The sequence below is a fragment of the Muscardinus avellanarius genome (genome assembly GCF_963383645.1).
Source record: "Muscardinus avellanarius genome assembly, chromosome: 9".
In the NCBI taxonomy this organism is placed as follows: domain Eukaryota; kingdom Metazoa; phylum Chordata; class Mammalia; order Rodentia; family Gliridae; genus Muscardinus; species Muscardinus avellanarius.
In genome coordinates, this window is record NC_137795.1 from 45,968,613 (window position 1) to 45,993,608 (window position 24,996).

A 24,996-nucleotide genomic window follows, 5' to 3' on the forward strand; every position below is an offset into this window, starting at 1 on the left:
AAGGTTACTTAAACACAAACATTGCAGTACTGTGACAGTTGAACAGATAACCAACACAATTGCTAGCTGACTAATGGGCAGGTAGTGTATAGAGCATAGATACGCTGGACAATTGAATAATTCACGTCCCTGGAAGGACAGAGTGAGAAAGCATAAGAATCCATCACACTACTCAGGAGTGTGTGTAATTTAAAACTTATTAATTGTTCATTTCTAGAATTTCCTATTTCCTGTGTTTGTGTCTTGGCTTACCATGGTAGCTAAAACTGTAAGATGAAACCATGGAGCCAGGCGTGGTGGCGCACGTTTGTAATCCCATTACTTGAAAGGCTGAGAAAGAAGGATCACGGGTTCCCAGAAGTCTCAGCTAATTAGTGAGGCACTCTGCAACTTAGTGAGATCCTCTTATAAAATAAGGAATATGGAAGCCGGGCGTGGTGGTGCACGCTTGTAATCCCAGCATTTGGGAGACTGAGACAGGAGGATTTCGGGTCGCAGACAGCCTCAGCTACTTAGTGAGGCCCTCTGCAACTTAGTGAGACCCTGTTTCAAAATAAAAAATGAGCCGGGCGTGGTGGCACACGCTTGTAATCCCCACGCTTGGGATACGGAGACAGGAGGATCGAGCAGGTTCGAAGCCAGCCGCGCTGGCTTAAGAGACCCTGTTTCCAAATAAAAATATAAAAATAGTTCTGGGAGTATAGCCAGGATGTAGAAGGGTTTCCAGGAACCCCAGTACCACCAAAAAATTAAATTAAAAAATGTAAAATGAAAAAAAAATAGGGGTGGGTGTCGCGCAGAGGTAGAATGCCCTGGATTCCATTCCTGGTACCACACACACACACACACACACACACACACACACACACACACATTCCCCAAGACTTCAGGAAATCCAGTTTGAAATCTTTCTTTTATTAGACATTTTTTAACCAATTATTGGCTAGTGGAGGTACTTCTAACCCCAGCACTGAGGCCTGGGTTAACAGAAATAAGGCAGTAGCTGTTAAAAAGTAAAACAGGCGGTGCAGCCTTAAGGTCCTTCTTCTGTTCCATTTTATATTTATTTTAGGTGAGGGTGAGACTTGTGCAATCCGATTTATTTATTTATTTATTTATTTATTTATTTATTTATTTATTTACTTATTGGTGGTACTGGGGTTCTTGGAATCCCTTCTACCTCCGGACTACACTCCCAGACCTTTTTTTTTTTTTTAGAAACAGGGTCTCTTAAGCCAGCGCAGCTGGCTTCGAACCAGTGTGGTCCTCCTGTCTCCACCTCCTAAGCGCAGGGATTACAAGCGTGCGCCACCACGCCCGGCGTGTAATCAGATTTAAAAAGCATGGCCAGGCAGCCAGGCATGGTGCCGCACGCTTATAATTCCAGCATTCAGGAGGCTGAGACCAGAGGATCGCAGTTTGTAGACAGCCTCAGAAACTTGGTGAGGCCCTCTGCAACTTAGTGAGACCCTGTTTCAAAATAAAGAATAAAATGTAGGCAGAGGGTGTGGTTCAGAGGTCGAATGCCCCTGGGTTCCATCCCAAGACCTGCAAAAAATATATAAATAAATAAATAATAAAAGCATGGCCAGAATTTAATGCTGTAGCCACACAAAACTTAAAAAATATTTATTTATTCATATTGATGATATATAATTAACATATATATAACACACACCTGTAATCTCGGTACTTGGGAGGCTGCGACAGGAGGATCACAGGTTCAAGGCCAGCCTCAGCAACATAGTAAGACCCTGTCTTAAAATAAAAAATAAAATAAGGCTGGGATGTAGCTCAGAAGTAGAATGCCATTGGGTTCAATCCCTGTACCACACACACACATTAAAAAAAAAGTAAGTATATATATATATATGACAGATACTTTAGGCTGGGGATGTAGCTCAAGGTTAGAGCACTTGCCTAATATACACAAGACCCTGAGTTTGATCTGCAGCACCACATAGGGAAAAAGAACTAAAATGTTTCATCTATATTAGTTATCAAAAATAGGCAAAAAAAGAAAGAAAACTATCACACATGAATGAGTTATTTTAATCCTTTTGAATTATGAACCACCCTTTATAGGAAATACCAATGTGTTTGAGTTTCTTTCTTACCTATCTTTCTGATATTTTAATTCTCATATTCTTGAATTCCAACCCATTTTAAGTCAGGAAATGGTTTCAAAAAGGAACTTGGGGCTGGGCATGGTGGCGAATGCTTGTAATCCCAGCATTTGGAAGGCTGAGACAGGAGATTCGCCGTTAGAGGATTCTAACCTTTGCAACAAAGCTATAGCCCTTTGCAACTCAGTGAGACCCTGTTTCAAAATAAAGAATAAAAAATAAGCTGGGCGTGGTGGCACATGCTTGTAATCCCAGCATTTGGGAGGCTGAGACCCGAGGATCACAGTTCGCAGACAGCCTCAGCTAAATAGTGAGGCCCTCTGCAACTCAGTGAGACCCGGTTTCAAAATAAAGAATAAACAGTAGGGCAGGTGGTGTAGCTCGGAGGTCGAATGCCCCTGGGTTCCATCCCCAGACCCGAAAAGAAAAGAATAAAAAATAGGGCTGGTGGTATAGCTCAGAGGTAGAATGCCCCTGGGTTCTATCCCTAGTACTGCAAAAAAAAAAAAAAAAAGGAACTTGTGTCTAGGATTAGAAAGTATAAGTTAGATAACAAGGGTTGGATGAGGATTTGAAGTGGAAATCTCGCCTGCAAGCATACTAACTAGATAAGTTTGGTCATGGTTCTTAGCCTCAGTAGCCTCAGATTGCTCATCTGCAAAATAGAGCTAATAAAAGTTAAGTGAAAAAGTATCAGGTACATATGTACTCAGTTAACTGTAGCTGTTAGTCATAGTGGTATTCCAAGGGAAAGACACAGGAGTAAATAAAGGCCTTGATGCTACCTGTTTTTATATGCCTGCCTTGCTAGGCTTCTGCTTCCAATCTGAGGGCCTTTAGATAACATAGTCCATTTTGTGTGGCTATAATAAAGTATCTGGCACTGGGTAATATATAAAGAAAAAAGTTTATTTGGCTCATGATTAAGTGACTGGGATATCCAAACAGTATGGCACCAGCCTCTGGTGAGGGCTCCTCTGACTGCATTACAGCTGGCAAAGAAGCAGAAAGGGAAAATGCAGGTCCAGAAGGAACACCTCTGCCAGCAAGGAAGCAAGTGGTCATAGAAAACCAGGCTCATTCCATTTTATAACAACTCGATCTTTTGAGCCCCACCCCACCCTGTGAGAAAAGCAATAGTCTCTTTCAAGGTCAGGGTCCCCCGCAGGGGGGGACCTCATTATCTCCCTTAGGCCCCGGTTTTTTGTTTGTGGGGTTGGGGTACTGGTGATTGAACCCAGGGGCTTTCTACCTTTGAGCTACACCTCCAGCCCCATTTCTTTTTCCTTTTGGTACTGGGTATTGAACCCAGGGGCATTCTACCCCCAAACTACATGGCCAGACCTTTTTGTTTTTGTTTTTGAAAGAAGGTCTTGCTAGGCTGCTGAGAGCCTTGCTACATTGCTGAGACTGTCCTCAAACCTGTGATCTTCCTGTGTCAGCCTTCCAAGTACTGGGAATACAAGTGTTTTCCAATCTGACTTCATCATTATTGTTATTGTGTGTGTGTGTGTGTGTGTGTGTGTGTGTGTGTGTGTGTGTGTGTTACTGGGGTAGAACCTTCTACCTCCGGACTATACTCCGGATAAAATATAAAATATGTCTATATATATATAGACATATTTTATATTTTATTTGGAAACAAGGTCTCACTAAGTTGTTGAGAGCCTCTCTTAAGTAGCTAAGGCTGGTTTCGAACCTGTGCAATCCTCCTATCTCAGCCTCTCAAGTGCTGAGATTACAAGTGTGCACCACCATGCCCGGCATTATTATTATTATTATTATTATTATTATTATTATTATTAATTATTTGCAGTACTGGGAATGAAACCCAGGGGCATTCTACCTCCAAGCTACACCCCCAGCCCTATTTTTTATTTATTTTGAAACAGGGTCTCACTGAGTTGCAGAGGCCCTCACTAAGTAGCTCAGTCTCCCAAATGCTGGGATTACAAGCATGCGCCACCATGCCAGGCTCCATTTTATTTTTTAATAAAAAAGACTTTTTAGCCATGTGTAGTGTTGCACGCTTTTAATCCCAGTACTTGGAGAGGCTTGAGACAGGAAGACCGCAGGTTCGCGGCCAGCCTCAGCAACTTAGTGAGACCCTTCACAGCTTACTGAGATCCTGTTTCAAAATAAAGAATAAAAAATAGGGCTGGGGGTGTAGCTTGAAGTAGAACGCTCTTGAGTTCAACCCCCAGAACCACACACAAAAAACTTTTTTAATACTTTTTATTTTTCATTAAGTTGCCAAAGCTGGCCTCAAACCTGCAGTCCTTCTGTCTTACCCTGTCAGGCATGTGCTACCACGCGGGACTCTAGATCCCACCTTTTAAAGTTTCCACCACCTCACCACTACCACGCTGAAACCAAGTGTCCAGCACATGACTCTCTGGGGGACAGTCCATATCCAAGCCTGGGTGTGGACATGTGCTCTGTGTCATTGCCCAACGCTAAGAGGACACACCTCACCGGGACCCTGTCGGGAACGGAGCAGAGGGCAGTGTCGACCTAGGCCCTAACGAGCCGGGCCAAATCCCCCGGGGGGAAGCCAGGGAGGGAGGCTGCAGAAACCAGTGACAAGACAATCTGCGCCCATTGCCCTATGTGGTAGATGCTTGAACACTCAATCTGAAGTGTAAGATGGCAAAACCTAGTGGATCGTAGACTGACACCAGGCAATATGGAAAGAGGCAGGAGGTCCTGGTACCCAGCGATGGGCAGAGATGACGCTGAAGTGGAAGAGCCCAGCCCTTGACTCTCATGTTTGTGCCACACCGCAAGCCCTTCCTCCTTTGACTTGTGTCTGCACCTATGTTTATTTCTATTTCTTATTAATTTTGCCATTAATTTCTTCATGTGAGGAAGTGGATAAGAGCTTCACTCACTTAAGGTAGTGTGTAGTTGGGATGAGAACATACCTGTGACGTGCCTGACACATAGAAAGGACTCTGTTCGGGTCCATTGCTAGCCGGGTGTGGTGGCGCACACCTATAATCCTGGTACTTGGGAGGCTGAGACAGGAGGATTGCAGGTTTGAGGACAGCCGCAGAAACTCAGCAAGACCCCCAGCAACTTAGACCCTGTTTCAAAATAGGAAGGGCCGAGGGTATAGCTTCGAGGTAGAACCGTCGGTTCAATCCTCAAGCCGTCGGTTCAATCCTCAGCACCACTTGCCTTCCACTCTCCCCTCGAGTGCTTGGAGAGATGGACGCTGCACCTCCTCACTGTGGTGGGTTCCCTGAGTGGTACTGGACAGGGACCCATCATCACATCTTTTCTCTTTACGCTGGCAGGCGGAGAGGGAACAGGTGATATAGTGCTGAGAAGTAGAGTAGGAACTAAATAACCTTGAGTGACCTTGTCAACACGTTCTTGTGACTTGTGGTCCCAGTCCCCATTACTCCCTGCCCAAGCCTGTTTTTGTTTTTTGTTTTTTGTTTTTTGTTTTCCTGAAACACAGGCTGGTTCCAGCAAGCTCCTTCCCTCCAGGCTCCACCCTTGAGTTCAGCAGAGTCTAAGAGTATCTGCCACTCCATCCTCCTGAGGGCAGTGAGCCTAGGAGGAGACAGTTCAGAGCCCATCCTGCCCTCGGGCGCCTGTGCGCAGCACCCCACATTCCTGTCTCTGTGCGAGAGCACACGATTTCCCCCCTCACTTCCACTCCCCAGGAATCTTTGCTCCCCCCTCTCTTTTATCTGCAACTGAAGCTTACTATTGAGTATTTTAATCATTGTTTTTTTAATTAAACTCCATTTTTTTATCAAAGTAATATAAGTGTAAAGTTCAAAAGTCAAATAGTACTAAGACTTAGAAGGAAAGACGGTAGCTCATGCTAGCCTAGAGCATCTCGTCCCCTCTGTGATGGACCACCTGTTTCCTGGATCCTGATACCTTCCTTTTCTTAGTTTGCTCCTGTATTTGGACAGGTTAGCTTCTCCATTGCTTCCTGCACAGGCAGTTGATGTTTAAAATCCTTACATACCTGAAAATGTTTTATTTTACTTTCACACTTCGTCGATGAGAACACACCTCAACAGGACCCTGTCGGGGGAACGGAGAGGAGGGCAGTGTTGACCGAGGCCGAGGCTGTAAGGTGCCGGGCCGAATCCCCTGGGGAGAAGCCAGGGAGGGAGGTTGTGGGAGCCGGTGTCAAAACGATCTGGGCCCATTGCCCTGTGCGGTAGATGCTTGAACATTCAGTATAACGTGTAAGATGGCAAAACCTAGTGGATCTTAGACTGACACCGGGCAATGTGTAATCCCTGCAGAATTTTTTGAGATATTTTCTACTGACTTCTAGCATCAAAGTTTTTATCATGAAGTTCAATATTCTGATTCTTATTCTTTGCTTGTGACCAGTTTAAATCTCTGAAGCCCAGGGCACTGAAAGTTGTTGGAGTCGTGTGTGTGTCTGTGTGTGTGTGTGTGTGTGTGTGTGTGTGTGTGTGTGTGTGTGTTTACTGCAGATTGAACCAGACCCATTTGGCCTCCAAGCTGTACAGGGTCTCACTAAATTGCTGAGAGTCTTGTTATGTTGCTGAGGCTGGTCTTGAGGCTGCACTCCTCCTGTCCCAGCCTCCTAAAGTACTGAAATCTTGGGTGTGCATTACCACATCCAGCTTTAGGGTCACTTTTTTTTGTGTGTGTGTGGTGCTAGGGATGAAACCCAGGGGCATTCTACCTCTGAGCTACACCCCCAGCCCTATTTTTTTTTCTTTATTTTGAAGCAGGGTCTCATTGAGTTGCAAAGGGCCTCACTAAGTAGCTGAGACTGTCCGCAAACAGCGATCCTCCTGTCTCAACCTCCCAAATACTGGAATTACAAGGGTGCGCCACCACACTCGGCTTAGGGTCACTTTGATGTCACTTTTTTATTTATTAAATTGGGTACTTAGTCGATCCATTCAACCTGGAAATCTCTTCCCCCGATATATTTTTGTTGTTGTTGTTACTTCTTGGATACTTTTCACCCTACAATTGTCTTTACTTTCTCATTCCAAACAAACAAACAAACAAATACCACCAAATAAATAAGTACCATCTAAAAAAAATAAATAAATCCAGCCTCTTAGTTGAATGTCAGACCTTTTGCTTTGATTTTTTTTTTTTAATGCAATACTGGAGATTGAACCCAGAGGCATTCTACCTCCAAGATATACCCTTAGCACCATTTTTTATTCATTATTCTGAAACAGGGTCTCACTGAATTGCAAAGGACCTCACTAAGTAGCTGAGGCTGGTTAGGAACCGCAATCCTCTTGTCTTAGTCTCCCGAATGCTGGGATTACAAGTGTGCACTACCATGCCTGGTATGCTATGATTTCTTTCTTTCTTTCTTTCTTTCTTTCTTTCTTTCTTTCTTTCTTTCTTTCTTTCTTTTTGGTGGTACTGGGATTCCTGGAAACTCTTCTACCTCCGGGTTACACTCCCAGACCTATTATTTTTTCTATATATTTTTTATTTGGAAACAGGGTCTCCTAAGCCAGCAAGCCTGGCTACGAACCTGCGTGATCCTCCTGTCTCCGCCTCCCAAGCATGGGGATTATAAGCCTGTGCACCACCACGCCCGGCTACATTTATTTCTTTTCATCCCTTTGTTCTATGTTCTAAAAGATTTTTTTTACTTTACCTTCAAAAATGTATATTAAGATGCCGGGCATGGTGGCACACGCTTGTAATTCCAGCGCTTGGGAGGCTGAGACAGGAGGATCGTGCAGGTTCGAAGCCAGCCTCAGCTACTTAGTGAGGCACTCAGCAACTTAGTGAGACCCTGTTTCCAAATAAAATATAAAATGGGTCTAGGAGTATAGCCTGGAGGTAGAAAGCCTCTGGGTTCCACCCCCAGTACCACACACACACACACAAAAAAAAAATGTATATTAAGTAACAAATCAATGAGCAATGGTGGTGGTACATGCCTGTGATCTCAGCACTTGGAGGGCTGAGACAGGAGGATCACAGGTTTCAGGTCAACCTCAGCAATTCAATGAGACCCTCAGAAACTTAGTGAGACCCTGTTTCATTAAAAAAAAAAAGGCGGGGGAGAGACAGAGCTATAGTCCAGAGATGGAATGCTACTAGGTTTAGTCCCCCATCTCTCTCTCTCTCTCACACACACACACACACACACACACACACACACACATACACACACACACAAGCATCCATAAAATAAATGTATATGTTTTAAATTTTTTTAGTATCTGGTTCTTTTTACCCAACTGGACCTTATGACATTTTACAAGACTCTTGATTCTCAGAGACAATGCCATTCTTTTTTGTTGTTTCTAGTCAGCACTCTACCACTGAGCCTAGTAATATACATACATAAAGCACATTTAGTGGCCGGGCGTGGTGGCGCATGCTTGTAATCCCCGTGCTTGGGAGGCAGAGACAGGAGGATCGCGCAGGTTCGAAGCCAGCCGCGCGCGCTAGCTTAGGAGACCCTGTTTCCAAATAAAAATGTAAGAATAGGTCTGGGAGTGTAGCCCGGAGGTAGAAGGGCTTCCAGGAACCCCAGTACCACCAACCAAAAAAAAGCACATTTGGTTCCGTTCATCTACCGGTGGGCATTCTGGTTATTGTCCAGCTTTGTGGCTTTGTTTTTAAGTGACTGTGCTTTTGGCATCTGGCTCACATTCAGGGTGTTTGAGTCCTGACATTTCAAAGCAACACAGAATCCAAGGTGAAAATTAGAGAGAAGAGGAATAAAAATGCTGCTTCCTGTGACTTGAAGAGGTAGTTTCAAAGCAGAAAAACAATTTTTAAAATCTCCATATTTTTCCCAAAAAGGTTCTTTTTTTCTCCCCATTTTTGCCACTTCTCCCTGATGAATCACCTGATAAAAAACATTTAAGTAGTACAAAACTACTAGCAGCTAACTCTTTCTTCTAACGCTCTGTGACCATGGATGTGTTTGCTTCTGGCTTTGCTCTGTGTTGCTTAGGAAGGGCATAGAGCTGCCTGTTGCTATGACACTGCGTTTTCATACGCTCAGCCATTATGGAGATGACATCTGTTAGATTGTCCTATACTCATGGAATTCACTCATTCCTTCATTGAGGAAAATCTCTCTTCAGCAGCTAGTGAGTCAGCCATGCCAGACAGTAGGTAAAATGGTTTGTAAAAAACTAAATTGAGCCGGGCGTGGTGGCGCACACTTGTAATCCCCACTCTTGGGAGGCTGAGACAGGAGGATTGCACGGGTTCGAAGCCAGCCTCAACTACTTAGTGAGGCTCTCAGCAGCTTAATGAGACCCTGTAGCCGGGCGTGGTGGCGCACGCTTGTAATCCCCGCGCTTGGGAGGCAGAGACAGGAGGATCGCGCAGGTTCAAAGCCAGCCGCGCGCACTGGCTTAGGAGACCCTGTTTCCAAATAAAAATGTAAAAAGAGGTCTGGGAGTGTAGCCCGGAGGTAGAAGGGCTTCCAGGAACCCCAGTACCACAAAAAAAAAAAAAAAAAAAAAAAATGAGACCCTGTTTCCAAATAAAATACAAAAAAGGTCTGGGAGTATAGCCTGGAGGTAGATTGCCTCTGGGTTCCACCCCCAGTACCACCAAAAATAAAAATAAAAATAAAAAACTAAATTGAGCCGGGGGTGGTAGTACACACTTGTAATCCCAGTACTTGAGAGGAAGAGACAGGAGGATCGCAGGTTCATGGCCAGCCTCAGCAATTTAACGAGACTCTATTTCTGAATAAAATGGAGGTGGGGTGTAGCTCAGATATAGAATGCCCCTGGATTCAACCCCTAGTACCACCAATAAATAAATAAATAAGTTGAAGTAAGGTGTGGTGTTATACTCGTGTAATCCCAGCAACTCTGAAGGTTCAAAGTCAGTCTGGACCACTTATTGAGACTCTGTCTCAAAATAAAGCACAAATGCAGATATGGTAGCACATGTTTAAACCACCAGTACATGGGAGGCTGAGACAGAAAAATCACAGGTTCAAAGCCAGCCTTAACAACTTAATGATACCTTCAGCGATTTATCAAGACCTTGTTTCAAAAAAAAAAAAAAAAGCCAGGTGTATTGGCACATGCTTATAATCCCAGAATTTGGGAGGCTGAGAAAGGAGATTGCAGGTTCACAGTCAGCTTCAGCAATTTAACAAGACCCTCTGCAACTCAATAAGACCCTATCTCAAAATAAAAACTAAAATAGGGCTGGGGTTGTAGCTCAGAGGTATATTGGCCCTTCTTCAATACCCAGTACCACCAAAAATAAACAAATAAAGAAATAAAGAAGCTGGGCATGGTGGTGAAAGTTTGTAATCCTAGTACTTGGGAGGCTGAAATAGGAGAATCATAGGTTCGAAGCCAACCTTAGCAACCTAGCAAGGCTCTGTACAACCTAGTGAGACCCTGTTTCCAAGTAAGAAATAAAAAGTTAAAAATCTGACTGGGAAGCTGGGCATGGTGGCATACTTGTAATCCCAGTACTTGGGAGGCTGAGACAGGAAAATCACAGCCTTGATTTTCATGGCCAGCCTTAGCTATTTAGCGAGGCTCTCTGAAAACTTAGTGATACCCTCTTTCAAAGTAAAAAATAAAAAATAGGGTTGGAGGTATAACTCTGAGGTAGAATGCCCCTGGGTCCAATCCCCAGTTCTGGAAAAAAAAAAAAAAAAAAAAATCAGACTGGCTGTGTAGCTAGGAGGTAGAATGCCCCTAGGTTCAATCTCCAGTTCCAAAAAGTAAAAAATAAAGAAATAAATAAGTAAAATAGGGCTATGGATATCACTCAGATGTGGAATGCCCCCGGGTTTAACCCCCAGTACAAATAAGTAAATAAATAAATAAATAAATAAATAAATAAATAAATACATTTAAAAAAGAGGGCTGTATGATATATGGATGTATCTCAGAGGTAGAATATCCCTGGGCTTAATCCCCAATACTTAAAAAAAAATCAGAATACTCAGAAAATCTATTAAGATACACACAGCTCTAGGTATGGCCAGGCCTGGTGGTACCAGCTTGAAATCCCAGTACATGGGAGGCTGAGACAGGAGGATCGCAGGTTCAAGAACAAGTTCAGCCAATAGTGAAATTTTAAACTTAGTGAAACCTTGTTTTCAAATAAAAATAAAATAGATCTGGGGACATAGCTCAGAGGTAGAATGCCTATGGGTTAAATCCCCAGTACCACCATGAAAAAATAAAAAATGGTACACACAGCTTAATACTAAGAAACAGACATGGCTGTAGGGTAAGGGGAAAGTGACATCGCTGGGATGAAGACCTTTTTTCAAGTCTTTTTAATCATATGCCAGTATAATAGTTTTACAAAGTCATAGTTTAAAAGCAAAGAAAGTATTTGTGGGACAGTTTCTTCATTCTTGGCATTTGGAAGCTCGACCTGTGAGATTGTTTTTTGTTGTTGTTTGTTTGTTTGTTTGTTTGTGGTGCTAGAGATTGAACCTAGGGGCGTTCTACAGGTGTGCGCCACTACGCCCGGCTTCAGGTTGCACTTTGAAAGGGAAGCAGTAGGTGCCCTGTACAAGTTACTGGTGCGCAAATGGGAAAATAGTTGTAACTGAATTCATAGAAGACAAGTTTTGGTTAAATTAACTCTCAAGTCGCTGTGCAGTGGCACATGCCTGCAATCCCAGTACTTGGGAGGCCAAAACAGGAGTATTGCAGGTTTGAGGCCAGCCTCAGCAACTTGGCAAGACTTTGTTTCAACATAAAAAAGGGCTGGGGATAAAGCTCGGAGTCAGAATGCCTCTGGGTTTAACTTCCTGTACTAATAATTAATGAATTAGTTAATGAACTCTGTCACAGACCTTCGCTCACACTCGGGCTTTTCTTTCATGTCGGTACCGTGCCCCAGGGGCAGCAGTTAGCAGACCCTGGCCCTACCACTCTCTGTAGAGAGCCACTCACGAGACCCTTCGGCCTTCCTATTTCTCTCCTTTTGTGGAATTGACATTGCCTGCCCTCCCTGGCTTAGCGGCGAGGCGAATCAGACTCTCGTGACCTCGGTGTTTTTCCTATGTGCTCTCCCCTCTCACCCTTAGACCATCATCTGCAAATAGCATCAGCAGCAGCGCGTCTTCAAATCACAGCGGCTACACTCCAGAGCCCCCGCTGCCCCCCGCTGGAGGTGACCTCGCCAGCCGACTGTCCAGTGATGAAGGGGAGATGGACGGAGCCGAAGAATCCGAGAAGTTAGACTGTCAGTTCTCCACGCAGCACCCCAGACCTCTCGCGGTAGGCCTCCCCCTGTTCCCTACTACACATGTCCTCCCGCACCCTACAGGCACCTCGCTGGGCCGCCGGGGGCTCACATGCCTAAGGAAAGGGCACCGTACTGCTAGACTCACCCTGGGGGTGAAAGAGGGCGTTAGAGATGCGCAGAACAGCACAGGCGGGCAGGAGAGCGCTCCCACAGATGACGGTCCTTGAAACACCCGAGTCTGGGTGATGCACCTGGAAGCGAGGTGCCCGGGCCATGGCGTGCATGAATGTGCCCTCAGGAGCAGACCTTTTGGCCATGCTCATCTAAAAACGAAGCCTGTGCTGGGCAGTTAGCCAGGCTCACCCTCTCTCAGAACCATCTGTCTTAGCAGCATGTCAGGTACCAACTCTTGTTGGTGTTCTCCCCTGTGGCTTCTAGGTTTTTCCGTCATCAGGAAGTGTGACCATATGGCAACAGAACTGAGAGAGAGGGGGAGACTGTGTTGAGGAAAGGAGGAAGTGGTTTGTGTCAGCAGCTTGCTTATTAACAAAGAGGGCACTTGCTTTCCAATTCCTTGAATGAGAAAGTCCTTGAAATCAAAGAGGGAAGCTGAGGCTTGGGCTGGAGGCTGGTTCATATGGTCACCTTATAAGCACCTGAGAAGGGAAATCCATGGCGTGGGCATCACAGAGCCGAATTCAGGAACTGGGGCATGGGACCCTCTGGCCCCCCTGCTGGTTTGCTCTGGTGCCAACCTGAGTCCTGCAGGACCAGATCGGACCATTTCTAGAGCTCGGAGACCATGTAAGTGAAGGAAGCCCTGCCTACATCTTGGTGGAGTGAGTTCTTCCTCCCTCCTATCTGTGCAATAAGTGAAGGCCACATGCGCTTCCTCTCTGGGGATGATGGTTACCGTGGCTTGACCTCAGCCTGAGCCTTAGCCTCTCAGCTAGAACAGGGCTAGTCGGGGTGACTGGGAATGCCTTTTCCTGTCGTGGTGGAACACTCAACTCATCCGCAGATGCATGGAGGACATTGAGCTCTCTCTCATAGCAAGTTTAGAGGTAAGTGCTTTGAGCTTAGGTGAGCTTCTCCGCAGTGTCACGGGGCGGAGAGACCACCTCAGCAGCCACCGCTGCCTTTCAGCATTGTCTCAACACGCCCACCACAGCCCCGATAGCATAGCCCCACCCAGGGGCATTCCGCACAGGATGGAAAGAGACACACAGAAAAGGGGCTTTAGTTAAAAATGAAATCTTTCAACCAAGTACAGTGTCACAGTCTGTTTACTCTGAGGACTGAGACAGAAGGACCGAAGGTTCAAGGCCAGCCTGAGCAACTTAGCAAGACTGTTTCAAATGCCCCAGCTTAGATCCCCAGGATGAGACAAAGCAAAATAAATCTTCCCATGAAACCTTCAGACTTTCCCCTATACCTACCAGAAACGGGTCCCATGTCACCACTACACTGGTGAACGGCAGAGAAGGAAGGGAGTGCAGAGGTAGGGGAGAGGAAACCAGCCACGATTCTTCCCTAGGTTATGGGAGGAGACACGCTTTCTCCGTCGTTACTGTGTGTCAGCTACCAGAACAGAGGTGTGGTTCTATTAGCAAGAAAGAGCAGGGCCAAGTGAGAGTGGGCAAGGTGGCGAGGTTGGTAGCCGAAGGCTCTGCCACAGTGGCCGCAGGGAGCATCTGCAGCTCTGTTGAAGCACGGAGAACAGGAGCCACAGCGACCGTCTAGCCTTGCATCTATGGAACCAGATCACAGCAGCCAAGACCAAGTGCCTCCAGCTCCAAGAGGTACCAACCAGGCTCTGCCAGACGGCCAGACTCAGTCGGGCATGGTGGTGCACGCCTGTAATCCCAGTACTTGGGAGGCTGAGACAGGAGGAACATTGGTTCAAGGACAGCCTCAGCAAGCAGTGAGACTCTCATTAACCTAGCCAGACCCTGTTTCCAAATAAAAAAAATTAAATAAAATAGGACTGGGCATGTAGGTTGGAGGTAGAATGCCCCTGCGTTCAATCTCCAGTACCTCCCACACACAAAAGAAGACTGGACTCTGGAGGACATCAAGACATTAGTCCAAAGGACGACAAGTGCTCTAGCGCATTAGCTAAACTCTGGACCCGCACACGCATGTGCCCTTAATGTTTTGCTCATTTAAGTGGGAAAGCCATGGATTCACTTCTTTGGCCTCTCTCTCATGGCCAATCGATACATTAAATCATCTTTCATGATGAATGTTCCTTCATTCTATGGCCCTCAGCTATTGGGTGAAGAAAGCAAAATGACCTCTAGACCTGGAACAGCTCCCACATGTAGCTGGAGACCAGCTTCTGCTCTGGAGAATTGTATGTTTTCCTGCTTGGTCAATAAGGACTTAGTATGAAGAGGCAGAAAAGTGCCGTTCTTTGGTGGTGCCAAATTCGGTGGGCACCATGATTTTAGTGCAAAACTCCCGATACACAAGCAGAATCAGAACAAAGGGAAGGTCTTGCATTTTCTCCTGAGAAACATTCCAAAGGCTGGGTCCAGGACAGGTCTGTGGAATGTGTGCCAATCAGCACTATGTCTGGGACAGAGGCCAGGGAGCTGCTGGGGGCTGGAGGGGCTGGAGGGGCTGGAGGGGCTGGGGAGGCTGGGGAGGCTGCATTCTCAGAGGCCACTCTGTGTGCTTCTGTCTACTGGCCTTCCTGTTGTCCCAACATCATAAACAGATGGTGTTTATTCCACATCCAAATGCCCACATTTCAGCCCTACATCTTAAATGCAATGGTTTGCTTTAAACTGTTATGGGACCTTGTCTCCCTGATCCATTCTTTATCTCAGATCTCTTAAGTTTCTTATAGCAAGGAGGAGGAGAGGGCATGGAAACGCCGCTATCATACATTGTCAGCAAGCACATCAGTAATTATATATATATATATAATCTATAAAACAGCCATGTAGTGACTCCAAGGTGAAATGTAATTGAGTGTTCATAGGTGTGCCATGGGACCTCACAGTGAGGAGATCAGTCAGAGGCCTTTGGGAATGAGAATCTTGATTAGGGTACCAAGAGGGGGAATTGGGACTGCCAAAGAAAAGAGGAAGGCCGGGTGTGGTGGTGCACGCTTGTAATCCCCGCGCTTGGGAGGCTGAGACAGGAGGATCGCACGGGTTCAAAGCCAGCCTCAGCTACTTAGTGAGGCTCTCAGCAATTTAGTGAGACCCTGTTTCCAAATAAAATATAAAAAAAGTTCTGGGAGTATAGCCCGGAGGTAGAAAGCCTCTGGGTGCCACCCCCAGTACCATCAAAAAAAAAAAAAAAAGAGGAAGGAGGTGGTGGCAGAGGGAACAGCATGAGGGAGAGCTGGACGTGTGACATGCTCTGGGGCAGCCGGCAAGGCGGCTGAAAGGTAGAGATGAGTTTGGGACTGAGAAAGGAAGGATGAGGAGGCTCAGCCGCACGTGGCGGCACACACTTTTAATCCCCGTTACTTGGCAGGGTGAGAGGAGGATCTCAGGTTCAAAGCCAGAATCACAGGTTCTCAGCAGCCTAGTGAGACCCTCTTTCCAAATAAGAAATAAAATCGGGCTCTGGAGGTAGCTTAGAGGTAGAAAGTCTCTGGGTTCAATCCCCAGTACAAAAAAAAAAAAAAAAAAAAAAAAAACCATTACGTGGCTCTGTGATATTGGATAGAATAGTATGACCTAGAACATCAGAACCAGACATTTTATCTCTGGGAGGCATTTTGGGGAACCCCAAGTTCTTCAAGAAGATGTATGATGGGATGAACAGGTAGAGCTGAAAAGTCACCCTGCCTACCAGGTGCCACTGTTTCTTTGTTTTTGTTTTTAACCTTATAATGCTGATTCAATCCCAGGAATAGAGAATGTAGCCCTCCATGCCCCAGAAAATTTAATGTAGCTAGGGCAAGGCAACATGTGAGGTTCTGCAGAGAATCTGGAGCTCCAACGACAGCATCACAGTAATATTTTTGGCTCCAGTACTCTTTGCTTCTTTGTTTTGAGTAAAACGGTACCCCTGTGTGTTTTTATGCAAATGTTATTTTTCTCTGTATGGTTTATATTAGCTTATTAACCTGTAATCAAAATTAAAATGTTTTTCCCCCCTCACAGTTTTGCTCATTCGGGAGTCGCCTCATGGGACGAGGGTACTATGTGTTTGATAGAAGATGGGATCGCTTTCGATTCGCACTAAACTCCATGGTAGAAAAACACTTGAATTCACAGATGTGGAAGTAAGTGAGCACTTTCTGCGCGGTGTCAGATCAGAGCTGCCCCCACAGTTTGCCCGAACCCTAACTTTCTAAATAAACATCAGTGGTTGACTCTTCATAGAACAAAGAGTCTGAAGTCAGGATTTATGATGAATTTTTAAATGTCAGCTCTTCTTGATAGTACCTCTGAAGACTTTTAGAGACACGCAAAATGTGCTGTATGCTTCCTCTTCTTCAAAGATCATTTTCATGTTGGTAATATTCTAAACCAAATGAAAAGAATATTAGATAAGACCTTGTTTGTTTAACAACATTATGGGCCCTTTTTATTACTACTAAGAGCGTCAGAGGATATTATGAATATGCTTATGTTTGTAATGTTAATGCTACAATAGTAATAACAGTACTAAGGATTTCATAATGCTTATTCCAGTTTCTAGTTACTGTCTGCCCTGTGAAGAAATGTATACAGTCAGACACGGGGCAGACCCTGAGCAGTGTCGTGAAGTTGGTTAAGTTTGTCTTTGGCCCTTCCCCTCTCCCTAGGGCCCTCTCCTCACCTCTTCTTGTCCTTCTTTCTCCCCTAAATTCCAACTCTGTTCCATTTCTCTAAGGACCTTCCCAATATACTTACATCTTAATAGGGAAACCACAGAAAGGGAAGAAGGCTGAATTTGATAGAATGCTATTGTGAAGGAATAACTGGCCTAGACCCTTTCACACCACAGCACTTAAGAAGCTGCATTTCAGCTATTTGATCATGTAAGGCCAACCTCTGGGTGTCCCACCCCTCGCCCACCTTGAGAGGGAGCTCTCAAGGTATAATCCAATGGAAACATGGATCATTAAGTCCAGGCCCAGATAACCCAGGAGGCCAATAGCCAAGACCCCTACCCTGCCTGGGAAGGCCGAGGAGAGGCCCGAAAAGCATTCCCAAGAAACGGGAGGGAACAGAATCCACCACTCACCCTCTCCCAGTTTCCCCCTCTCCCCAGGATCTCTGGCACCTCGGCCCCTTTACACAATGAACTCGTAGATCTGGGCCCCTTTCCATCTACACTGAGCTCTCTCAGGGGCTGGGGCTTACATGTTGGCATTTCATATAACCTAGGAAGGGCCACAAGAGAAGCTTATCGTTTCTTCCCACATAAGTGACCCGCCCAGCGTGGCCACAGGGCACCTTGATCTCTATCTACAACAGAGAGAGACGCTGCAGGCGGGATTACCTTGTTCTTGGTTATTTGGTGGTTTACCCTTCTGCGCTTGTTCCCCCAAGATGGCGGCCGGCCCCGCCAGCGATCCTCGCAGCTCTTTGCTCCCCTGTGTTAATGAAAGTGTAAAGCCCGAACACGTGGAAGGAATGTGTTGATCTGTATTTCGCTCCGTGCTGTCCTGTCAGCTCAAGCTCCATATTCCTTTCCTCCTCAGGCACAGAAGCCCGAGCCACCGGGCGTCAGGTCCCTCCCCCCTGTTCAGGACTTGCCTAACCAATCTGCTGTCTCTGAGCGACATTGGGGCTGCCTGGGTGTCAACTCTGGAGAGCGTAGCACCTCGCTGCCCTCTCAACCTCGCTGCCCAAACCCCAGGCCCCGACGGGCCCGAACCTGGAGGGATGGCAGCCGATGGGGGCGTGGAAGACCTTAGGAAGAAAAGGAACGGCCAAGACACTTTTTTCTTTAACAAGCATTTAACTCTGCATCAGGAGACGCCAACACAGTATTCTCTTTCAGCCAGGTCAGCATCTGCATCTCCATGCCAGCTGGCAGGGGAGGATGGGCGCTGTCAGGAATTTATTCGCATCTATGGGCTTTTGTATAGGACTTCCCTAGGCCAGCGTGCAAAGGCTTAAACCAAAGTGCAGCCCAGCAAAGCTGAAACCCACTGCCCTTTGGCACCTAGAAAACACATTCGCTGTTTAGCGTAGAGGACGAGGGCTTCTCGGGATGGCCTCCCGGCCCGATTCTGTCCTTCTCTGGCTCTCTTTTGCCCCAGCTGTTCACTGAGGTTTAGTGGGGAGAAGAGAGAGAAAGTATACCTAGAGTAGCACCCAACCCCATCCTGAGTGAGGCCAGGTAGAGATTAAGACTTCAACTCTGCTTGTCAGCATAAGTTGAAGCATGAATTTTTACTCTTTAATGTGAAAAACTTAAGTTGGGGCATTAAAAGTGGACCCTCGGGCTGGGCGTGGTGTCGCACACTTATAATCCAGCATTTGGGAGGCTGAGACAGGAGGATCGCAGTTCACAGACAGCCTCAGGTACTTAGTGAGGCCCTTTGCAACATAGCGAGACCCTGTTTCCAAATAAAGAATAAAAAACAGGGCTGAGGATATAGCTCGGAGGTAGCGTGCCCCTGGGTTCCATCCCCAATCCCTCAAAAGAAAAGTGGACCCCCTTCAAGATCATCAAGTGGGGTCCTCTGTAAATGAGCCATTTGGTATTTTTAAGTAACCTTTTATTGCAAGGGACTGCCAAGCCTTTGCCACCCTTTATTTCTATCTCTAGCTGGTAAGGAAACTTAAGCCAAGGGAAGATTGATCAGGATGCTTATAGTATCACAGCAGGGCACCAGAGACCACAAGAAAGTTGGCTGAAATGTTCCCCAGCCCTGTGAGGAAGGGGTCATGCAAAGCCAGACAGTTGTAAGGAAGTGTATAGACCTTTCCAGACTGATTCTATGGGAGTCCTTGCCCAGCATGCAGAGTCCCTGACAATACGGTTTTGTTGCTGCTGAGAATTCACCTGCTCGCCCATCCACCTACCCGTTCATCCATCTGTTCATTCACTCATTCATTCATTGCAAAAGCGTTTATGGAGCACCTTGTTTGGTGCCCACAGAAACTTTTCATTCTTCAGGTTTGAGAGGAAGTAAATTCTCAAATGCCATGAGGGCTACTCTGGGTTTGGCAAAATTTGTTCTCTTATATTTGATCTCCTGGGTTTGACATTTTCAAGGACTGCTTCTGAATTCAAGGATTCCTCTCCATTTCCCCTAAAGATAGAAGCCAAGGGATCCACCAAGTGTAAGCAGAGAAGGTAGTCTTCAGAGTAAGGGATGCTAGGAGAGGCGCCTTCTTATCAGCAGACCTCTGTCCAGTTCCCTGGCACCTGAGCGCGGCACAGCTGGTGCTGGTACTGCATGAGGAGGGTGATCTCCTGAGAGAAGGGTCGGTCCCATACCATGTTCCAGTCTGGCCTTCAAGTGCTGCCTTCTAAGAAGGAAAATTATAGCTGGGCACAGTGGTACATGCCTGTAATCCCATTCTTGGGAAGCTGAGACAGGAGGATCACCAGATAGAGACCAGCCTCAGCAATTTAGTGAGGCCCTCTACAACTCAGGGAAATTCTGCTTCAAAAATAAATAAATAAATAAATAAATAAATAAATAAATAAATAAAATTGAGCCGGGCGTGGTGGCGCACGCTTGTAATCCCAGCATTCGGGAGGCTGAGACAGGAGGATCGCGGTTCGCGGACAGCCTCAGCTACTTAGTGAGGCCCTCTGCAACTCAGTGAGACCCAGTTTCAAAATAAAGAATAAAAAATAGGGCAGGGGGTATATCTTGGGGGTCGAATGTTCCTGGATTCCATTCCCAGACCCACAAAAATAAATAAATAAATAAATAAATAAATAAAAATAAATTGGGCTCAGCGTGTAGCTCAGAGGTAGAATGACTCTGAGTTCAATCACCAGTACCACAATAAGTAAATAAATAAATTTAACAAAAGAGCCAGGCATGATTGTGCATACCTGCAATCCCAGTTCTTGGAAGGCTGAGACAGGAAGATCACAGGTTTGAGGCCAGCCTCAGCAACTTCTAGGAGACCCTAAGCAACCTGGCAAGACCCTGTTTCAAAAATAAAAAGGGCGCTGGGCGTGGTGGCGCACGCTTGTCATCCCAGCATTCGGGAGGCTGAGACAGGAGGATCGCGGTTCGCAGACAGCCTCAGCTACTTAGTGAGGCCCTCTGCAACTCAGTGAGACCCTGTTTCAAAATAAAATATAAAAAATAGGGCTGGGGGTGTAGCTCAGAGGTAGAATGCCCTTGGGTTTCTTCTCCAGTAACACACACACACACACACACACACACACACACACACACACACACACACAAAAAATGTATATATATGGGAGAAAAGCCGGCATGGTGACACACACTTGTAATCCTAGTACTTGGAAGGCTGAGACAGGAGGATCGCAGATTTGCACCCAGCATCAGCTACTTAGTGAGAACCTTCACAATCTAGTGAAACCCTGTTTCAAAATAAAGAATAAAACAAATAGAATGTAGCTCAGAGATAGAATGCCCCTGGGTTCAATCCTCAGTATTGAGAAAGAAAAAAAAAAAAAGTAGGAGAGAACCAGCTGGAAAACTTTCAGTGGGTTCCTGAGGTCAGTGTTCTTTTCTGCTAAAAGGCTGGGAGCAGGGCATGGTGGCGCACTCATGTAATCCCAGTATTTGGGAGGCTGAGACAGGAAGATCACATTCAGATTCAAGGCCAGACTCAGCAACATAGCAAGACCTTGTATCAAAGTAAAAAATAAAAAGGGATGGGATATGGCTAAGAAGTAGAATGCCCTTGGGTTCAATCCCCAATATCAAAAAGGGGGGCGGGGCTGGGATGTAGGTCAGAGATAGAGCTCAATCCCCAGTAACAAACACACACACACACACACACACACACACACACAGAGTTTGCAGAGAGGCCCCAAGAATGACCCCTTGCCTGGTGCTGACCTAAGCACCCCTCCTCCCAGCTCCAGGAAGACCAAAGAAGAAAACAGTGGCTTTCCCCTCCCCTTCCATGTGTTCTCCTGCCCACAGGCTGCATTCACCTTCAGAACAAGCTAGAAACTCCTGGTCCCCCTCTCTGGACAGACAAGGGTCCTACACAGGAACAAGAAGATCTGTTTGAGGGGCAGCAGCCGGTTATGATGCTTGTGAGTGAGAGCTGAGGAAGGCGGGGGAAGAAGAAAAACATGAGTCCTGGGCAGGGCAACTTGGTACCTTTGACATCTCCAGCCCTCCCCGAAACCCCTGGCCAACCAGAGCCAACAGCCACCAGCCAATATGGAAATGCCCCAGCCTAGAGAGCGGAGTGGGAACCAGATGAGGAAGCGGCTGCAGTGGGCAGAGGGGGACACGCTGGCCTAGGTGTCCTGTCAGCCAAGTCCGGTCCTCTCGTTCTTTACTGCACACCAGGAACGTGAAATGACCGCTACTACCTCCATCGCTGCCGAGGGAGAAGGAAAGGGCAGGAGGAGAAAGGAGGGAAGACTGCTAGGGACATTTATATTCTAAAATAACACTGTAGCCAGGCACAGCGGCACACACCTGCAATCCCAGTACTTGGAAGGCTGAGATGGGAGAGTCACAGGTTCAAGGTCAGCACAAGGCAACTTAGAGAGTCCCTGTTTTAAAATAAAAAATAAAGAGGGTTGGGAGTGTAGCTTAGTGGTAGACTGTTCCTGGGGTTCGATCCCCAGTACCACACACAAATAAATAAACTAATTAGATTAAATAACATTGCCTGTTTTTGAACCAAGGGTATTCTATCTCTGAGCTACACCCCCACCCTCCTTTTTTTTTTATTATTTTGAAATATTGCCTCACTAAGTTGTTGAGGGTCTTGCTGTGTCGCTGAGGCTGGCCTGCAGTTCTCCTGCCTCGGCCTCCCAAAGTCCTGGAACTACAGCCTCGCTCCACCGCACCCCAGCTAACACCGCCTTTCAATCATGAACCAAAAGTGGCCATCCTCCAGTAGCTCAGCACAGAGAATAGGTTCTGAAAACCTGGGAGCGACTGGCACGGTTGCTGGAGTCGCGATGGGGCAGCCTACGGAAGGGCCATCTTTCAGATCCCACCATCCTCCAAGGCTCGCTCTCCATTAGTCTGGCTCTGCCGGGTGTGCTCCGTAGCCCTGCTGCTCCGATCTCATTGGGCCTCCGAGCGGCACCAGCCCGATGTCTCATTGTTTCTCTTTGGCTCTTCTCTGTGTTTAGGAAAATCCCTCCTGCGGCAGATAGCCCCATGCCCTCGCCAGCAGCCCACATCACCACCCCTGTTCCAGCATCCGTTTTGCAGCCTTTCAGCAACCCCACTGCTGTGTGTCTTCCTTCAGCTCCCATCAGCTCGAGACTCACCTCTTCTTACATCATGACATCCGCCATGCTCTCAGACGCAGCTTTTGTGGCATCGCCGGACCCGCGCGTCCTCATGTCCCACACCACGGCTTTTCCCCATGTGGCCGCAACCCTCAGCATCATGGACTCAACCTTCAAGGCCCCATCCGCCGTGTCCCCGATACCAGCCGTCATTCCTTCCCCATCCCACAAGCCATCCAAAACCAAAACCAGCAAATCCTCAAAAGTCAAAGACCTGTCTGCCCGTAGCAACGAGTCTCCAAGTAACAAAAAGAGGAAGCCCCAGTCTTCGGCCTCCTCCTCCTCCTCCTCCTCCTCTTCCTCCTTGCCCCTGCAGACCTCCCTCTCGTCTCCATTGTCAGGGCCCCACAAAAAGAACTGTGTGCTCAACGCCAGTTCCGCTTTGAACCCCTACCAGGCAGCCCCTCCCGGTACCAGCCTGTGTGTGCGCACCTCAGACAACGGGATGAGCCCGCTCAGTGCCAAGCTGGAGCCCTCAGGACGGACCTCACTGCCCGGCGGCCCCGCGGACCTGGGGAGACAGGTGGGCACGGCGGGCGGCGGCAGCGACTCCTGTCCCCTCTCTGTGCCCTCCCTTGCGCTCCACGCAGGGGACCTCTCTCTGGCCTCACACAATGCCGTGTCTTCTCTGCCCCTCTCTTTTGACAAATCAGAAGGAAAAAAGCGTAAGAACTCGAGTTCTAGTAGCAAAGCCTGTAAAATCACTAAAATGCCTGGTATGAATAGCGTTCACAAAAAGAACCCACCTGGCCTTCTTGCACCGGTGCCCGATCCCGTTAACAGCACCTCCTCTCGGCAGGTAAGGGACCTCCTGGCACCGCCTTCATCGGCTCTGGGGGGCAGGGGGAGCTGGGCAGCGCCCCTGCTTGGCCAGGTGGCTCAGACAGGTAATTCGAGCGTGGCTCCTTTTCTCTTTTTCCCCGTAGGCAACCTTCGCCCTCCGCTGTGAGAGCGGTTGATTTAACAAATGCTTTCTAGCCTCTCACTATGCGCTTGGCGCTGGCTAAGCACTTTACAACGAGTACCTCATTTAGTCCTCACAACAACCCAGGGCAGTTGATACAGCCATTGTCACCACTTTACAGATGGGTAAACTGAGGCACAGAGAGATTCTGAGTTCCCCACTCCTCTTTTGCCTTTTTTTTTTAAGTTTTGAGGTTCTGAGGATGATTTCATTAAAGAGTTCTGTTGCTAAGAAACTTGATCTGATCTGTTGGAATCCCCTCAGGAAGAGCCTGAGGCCCAGGCAGGATCGGTGATGACACGGTCCCTTGGCCAGGCTCCGGGGTGATCCTTCTCGCTTCTGGCTGCCTCCACCCCTCTCCCTCTCGTATAACTGCTTCCTAGAGGAAAACTGCAGCTCGCACCAAATGGCAAAGCATTCTGTGCAGTGGTACAACAGGAGTGTGTATTAAGAGGATGCTGGGGAAATGTGGGGGGTCCAGGAAGAATGTGTCTCTTTCCCTTGGGCTCTGTTCCCATCCCCAAATCCTGTCTGGCTTCTCAGGCTGGGGGAACTACTTAGGAAAAGCTGCTGCCACCACCCCCAGCCCAGCAGAGCGGAGCCCCCAGCGTGGCGGTCCTTGACCTGCTCGGGAACAAACTGTGAGGGTGAGGGCCACTTATCTGGAGTCCCGAGCGCAGCCCAGGATCTGCAACCGCAGAACGAAGGGGTCAGACCCTGAGGCCAACGCCATATAGGGATGAGGACTTGGGCAAGATGGAAGACAGTTGTTAAGAGATATTTTAGTATTTTGTGTCACTGTTTATGAGACTTGTTTAAACCCCAGGAAGAACGCCTCCTGAGGGGGACTCACAAATCCCAAGTACACACTTGAGCAGCAGCAGATTGGGGACACCAGGGCCGAGACCAAGTTGCGAGGATGGCGAGATGCCTCCCTGCATCTGCCATGACTCCTCTGCACCAAGGGTGTAGGGGGGCGGTGCCCTCAGGGCCCTGCCTGCCCTAACCTCAGCCGCAGCCCACACTGCTGGCCAGTGTCACCTCCAGCCTCAGGCGGGAGGGCACAGCCAGTGCTTCTCAAACTGGAATGTATCCACAGTGTGGACATGGCAGGCTCAGAGTGAGCAGGCTGGGGGCAGGCCCGGGGTCTGCGTTTCTAACAGGGCCACAGCAGGGCCAGGCCACTGCACTGGTTGGCAGGCCACGCCTTGAGCAGCAAGGCCAGCGTATCTCACTCATCGTAGATAATGCTCCAGCAGCTGACACAAGCGATGGTCTCTGTTCCAAGCCCTTCTGATACATCAAATCGATAATTACCTGTTA

At 47.4% G+C, this 24,996-nt stretch overlaps 1 protein-coding gene across 5 annotated transcripts in view; it reads left to right on the forward strand.

The window, feature by feature from the left end:
• Positions 1 to 24,996, forward strand: part of ATXN7L1 (ataxin 7 like 1) — a gene marked incomplete at both ends in the record, with an annotated part of 312,500 nt that overhangs the window by 281,910 nt on the left and 5,594 nt on the right. For 3 of the 5 annotated variants that reach the window (XM_080701553.1, XM_080701554.1, XM_080701555.1), the window contains 3 exons: positions 12,157 to 12,349; positions 16,445 to 16,566; positions 22,548 to 23,508. In XM_080701553.1, coding sequence (XP_080557679.1) covers positions 12,157 to 12,349; positions 16,445 to 16,566; positions 22,548 to 23,508 — 1,276 coding nt within the window. Of the gene's footprint in view, positions 1 to 12,156; positions 12,350 to 16,444; positions 16,567 to 17,973; positions 18,280 to 22,547; positions 23,659 to 24,996 lie in introns of those variants that run through there. The other 2 variants (XM_080701552.1, XM_080701551.1) reach the window with 2 other exon arrangements.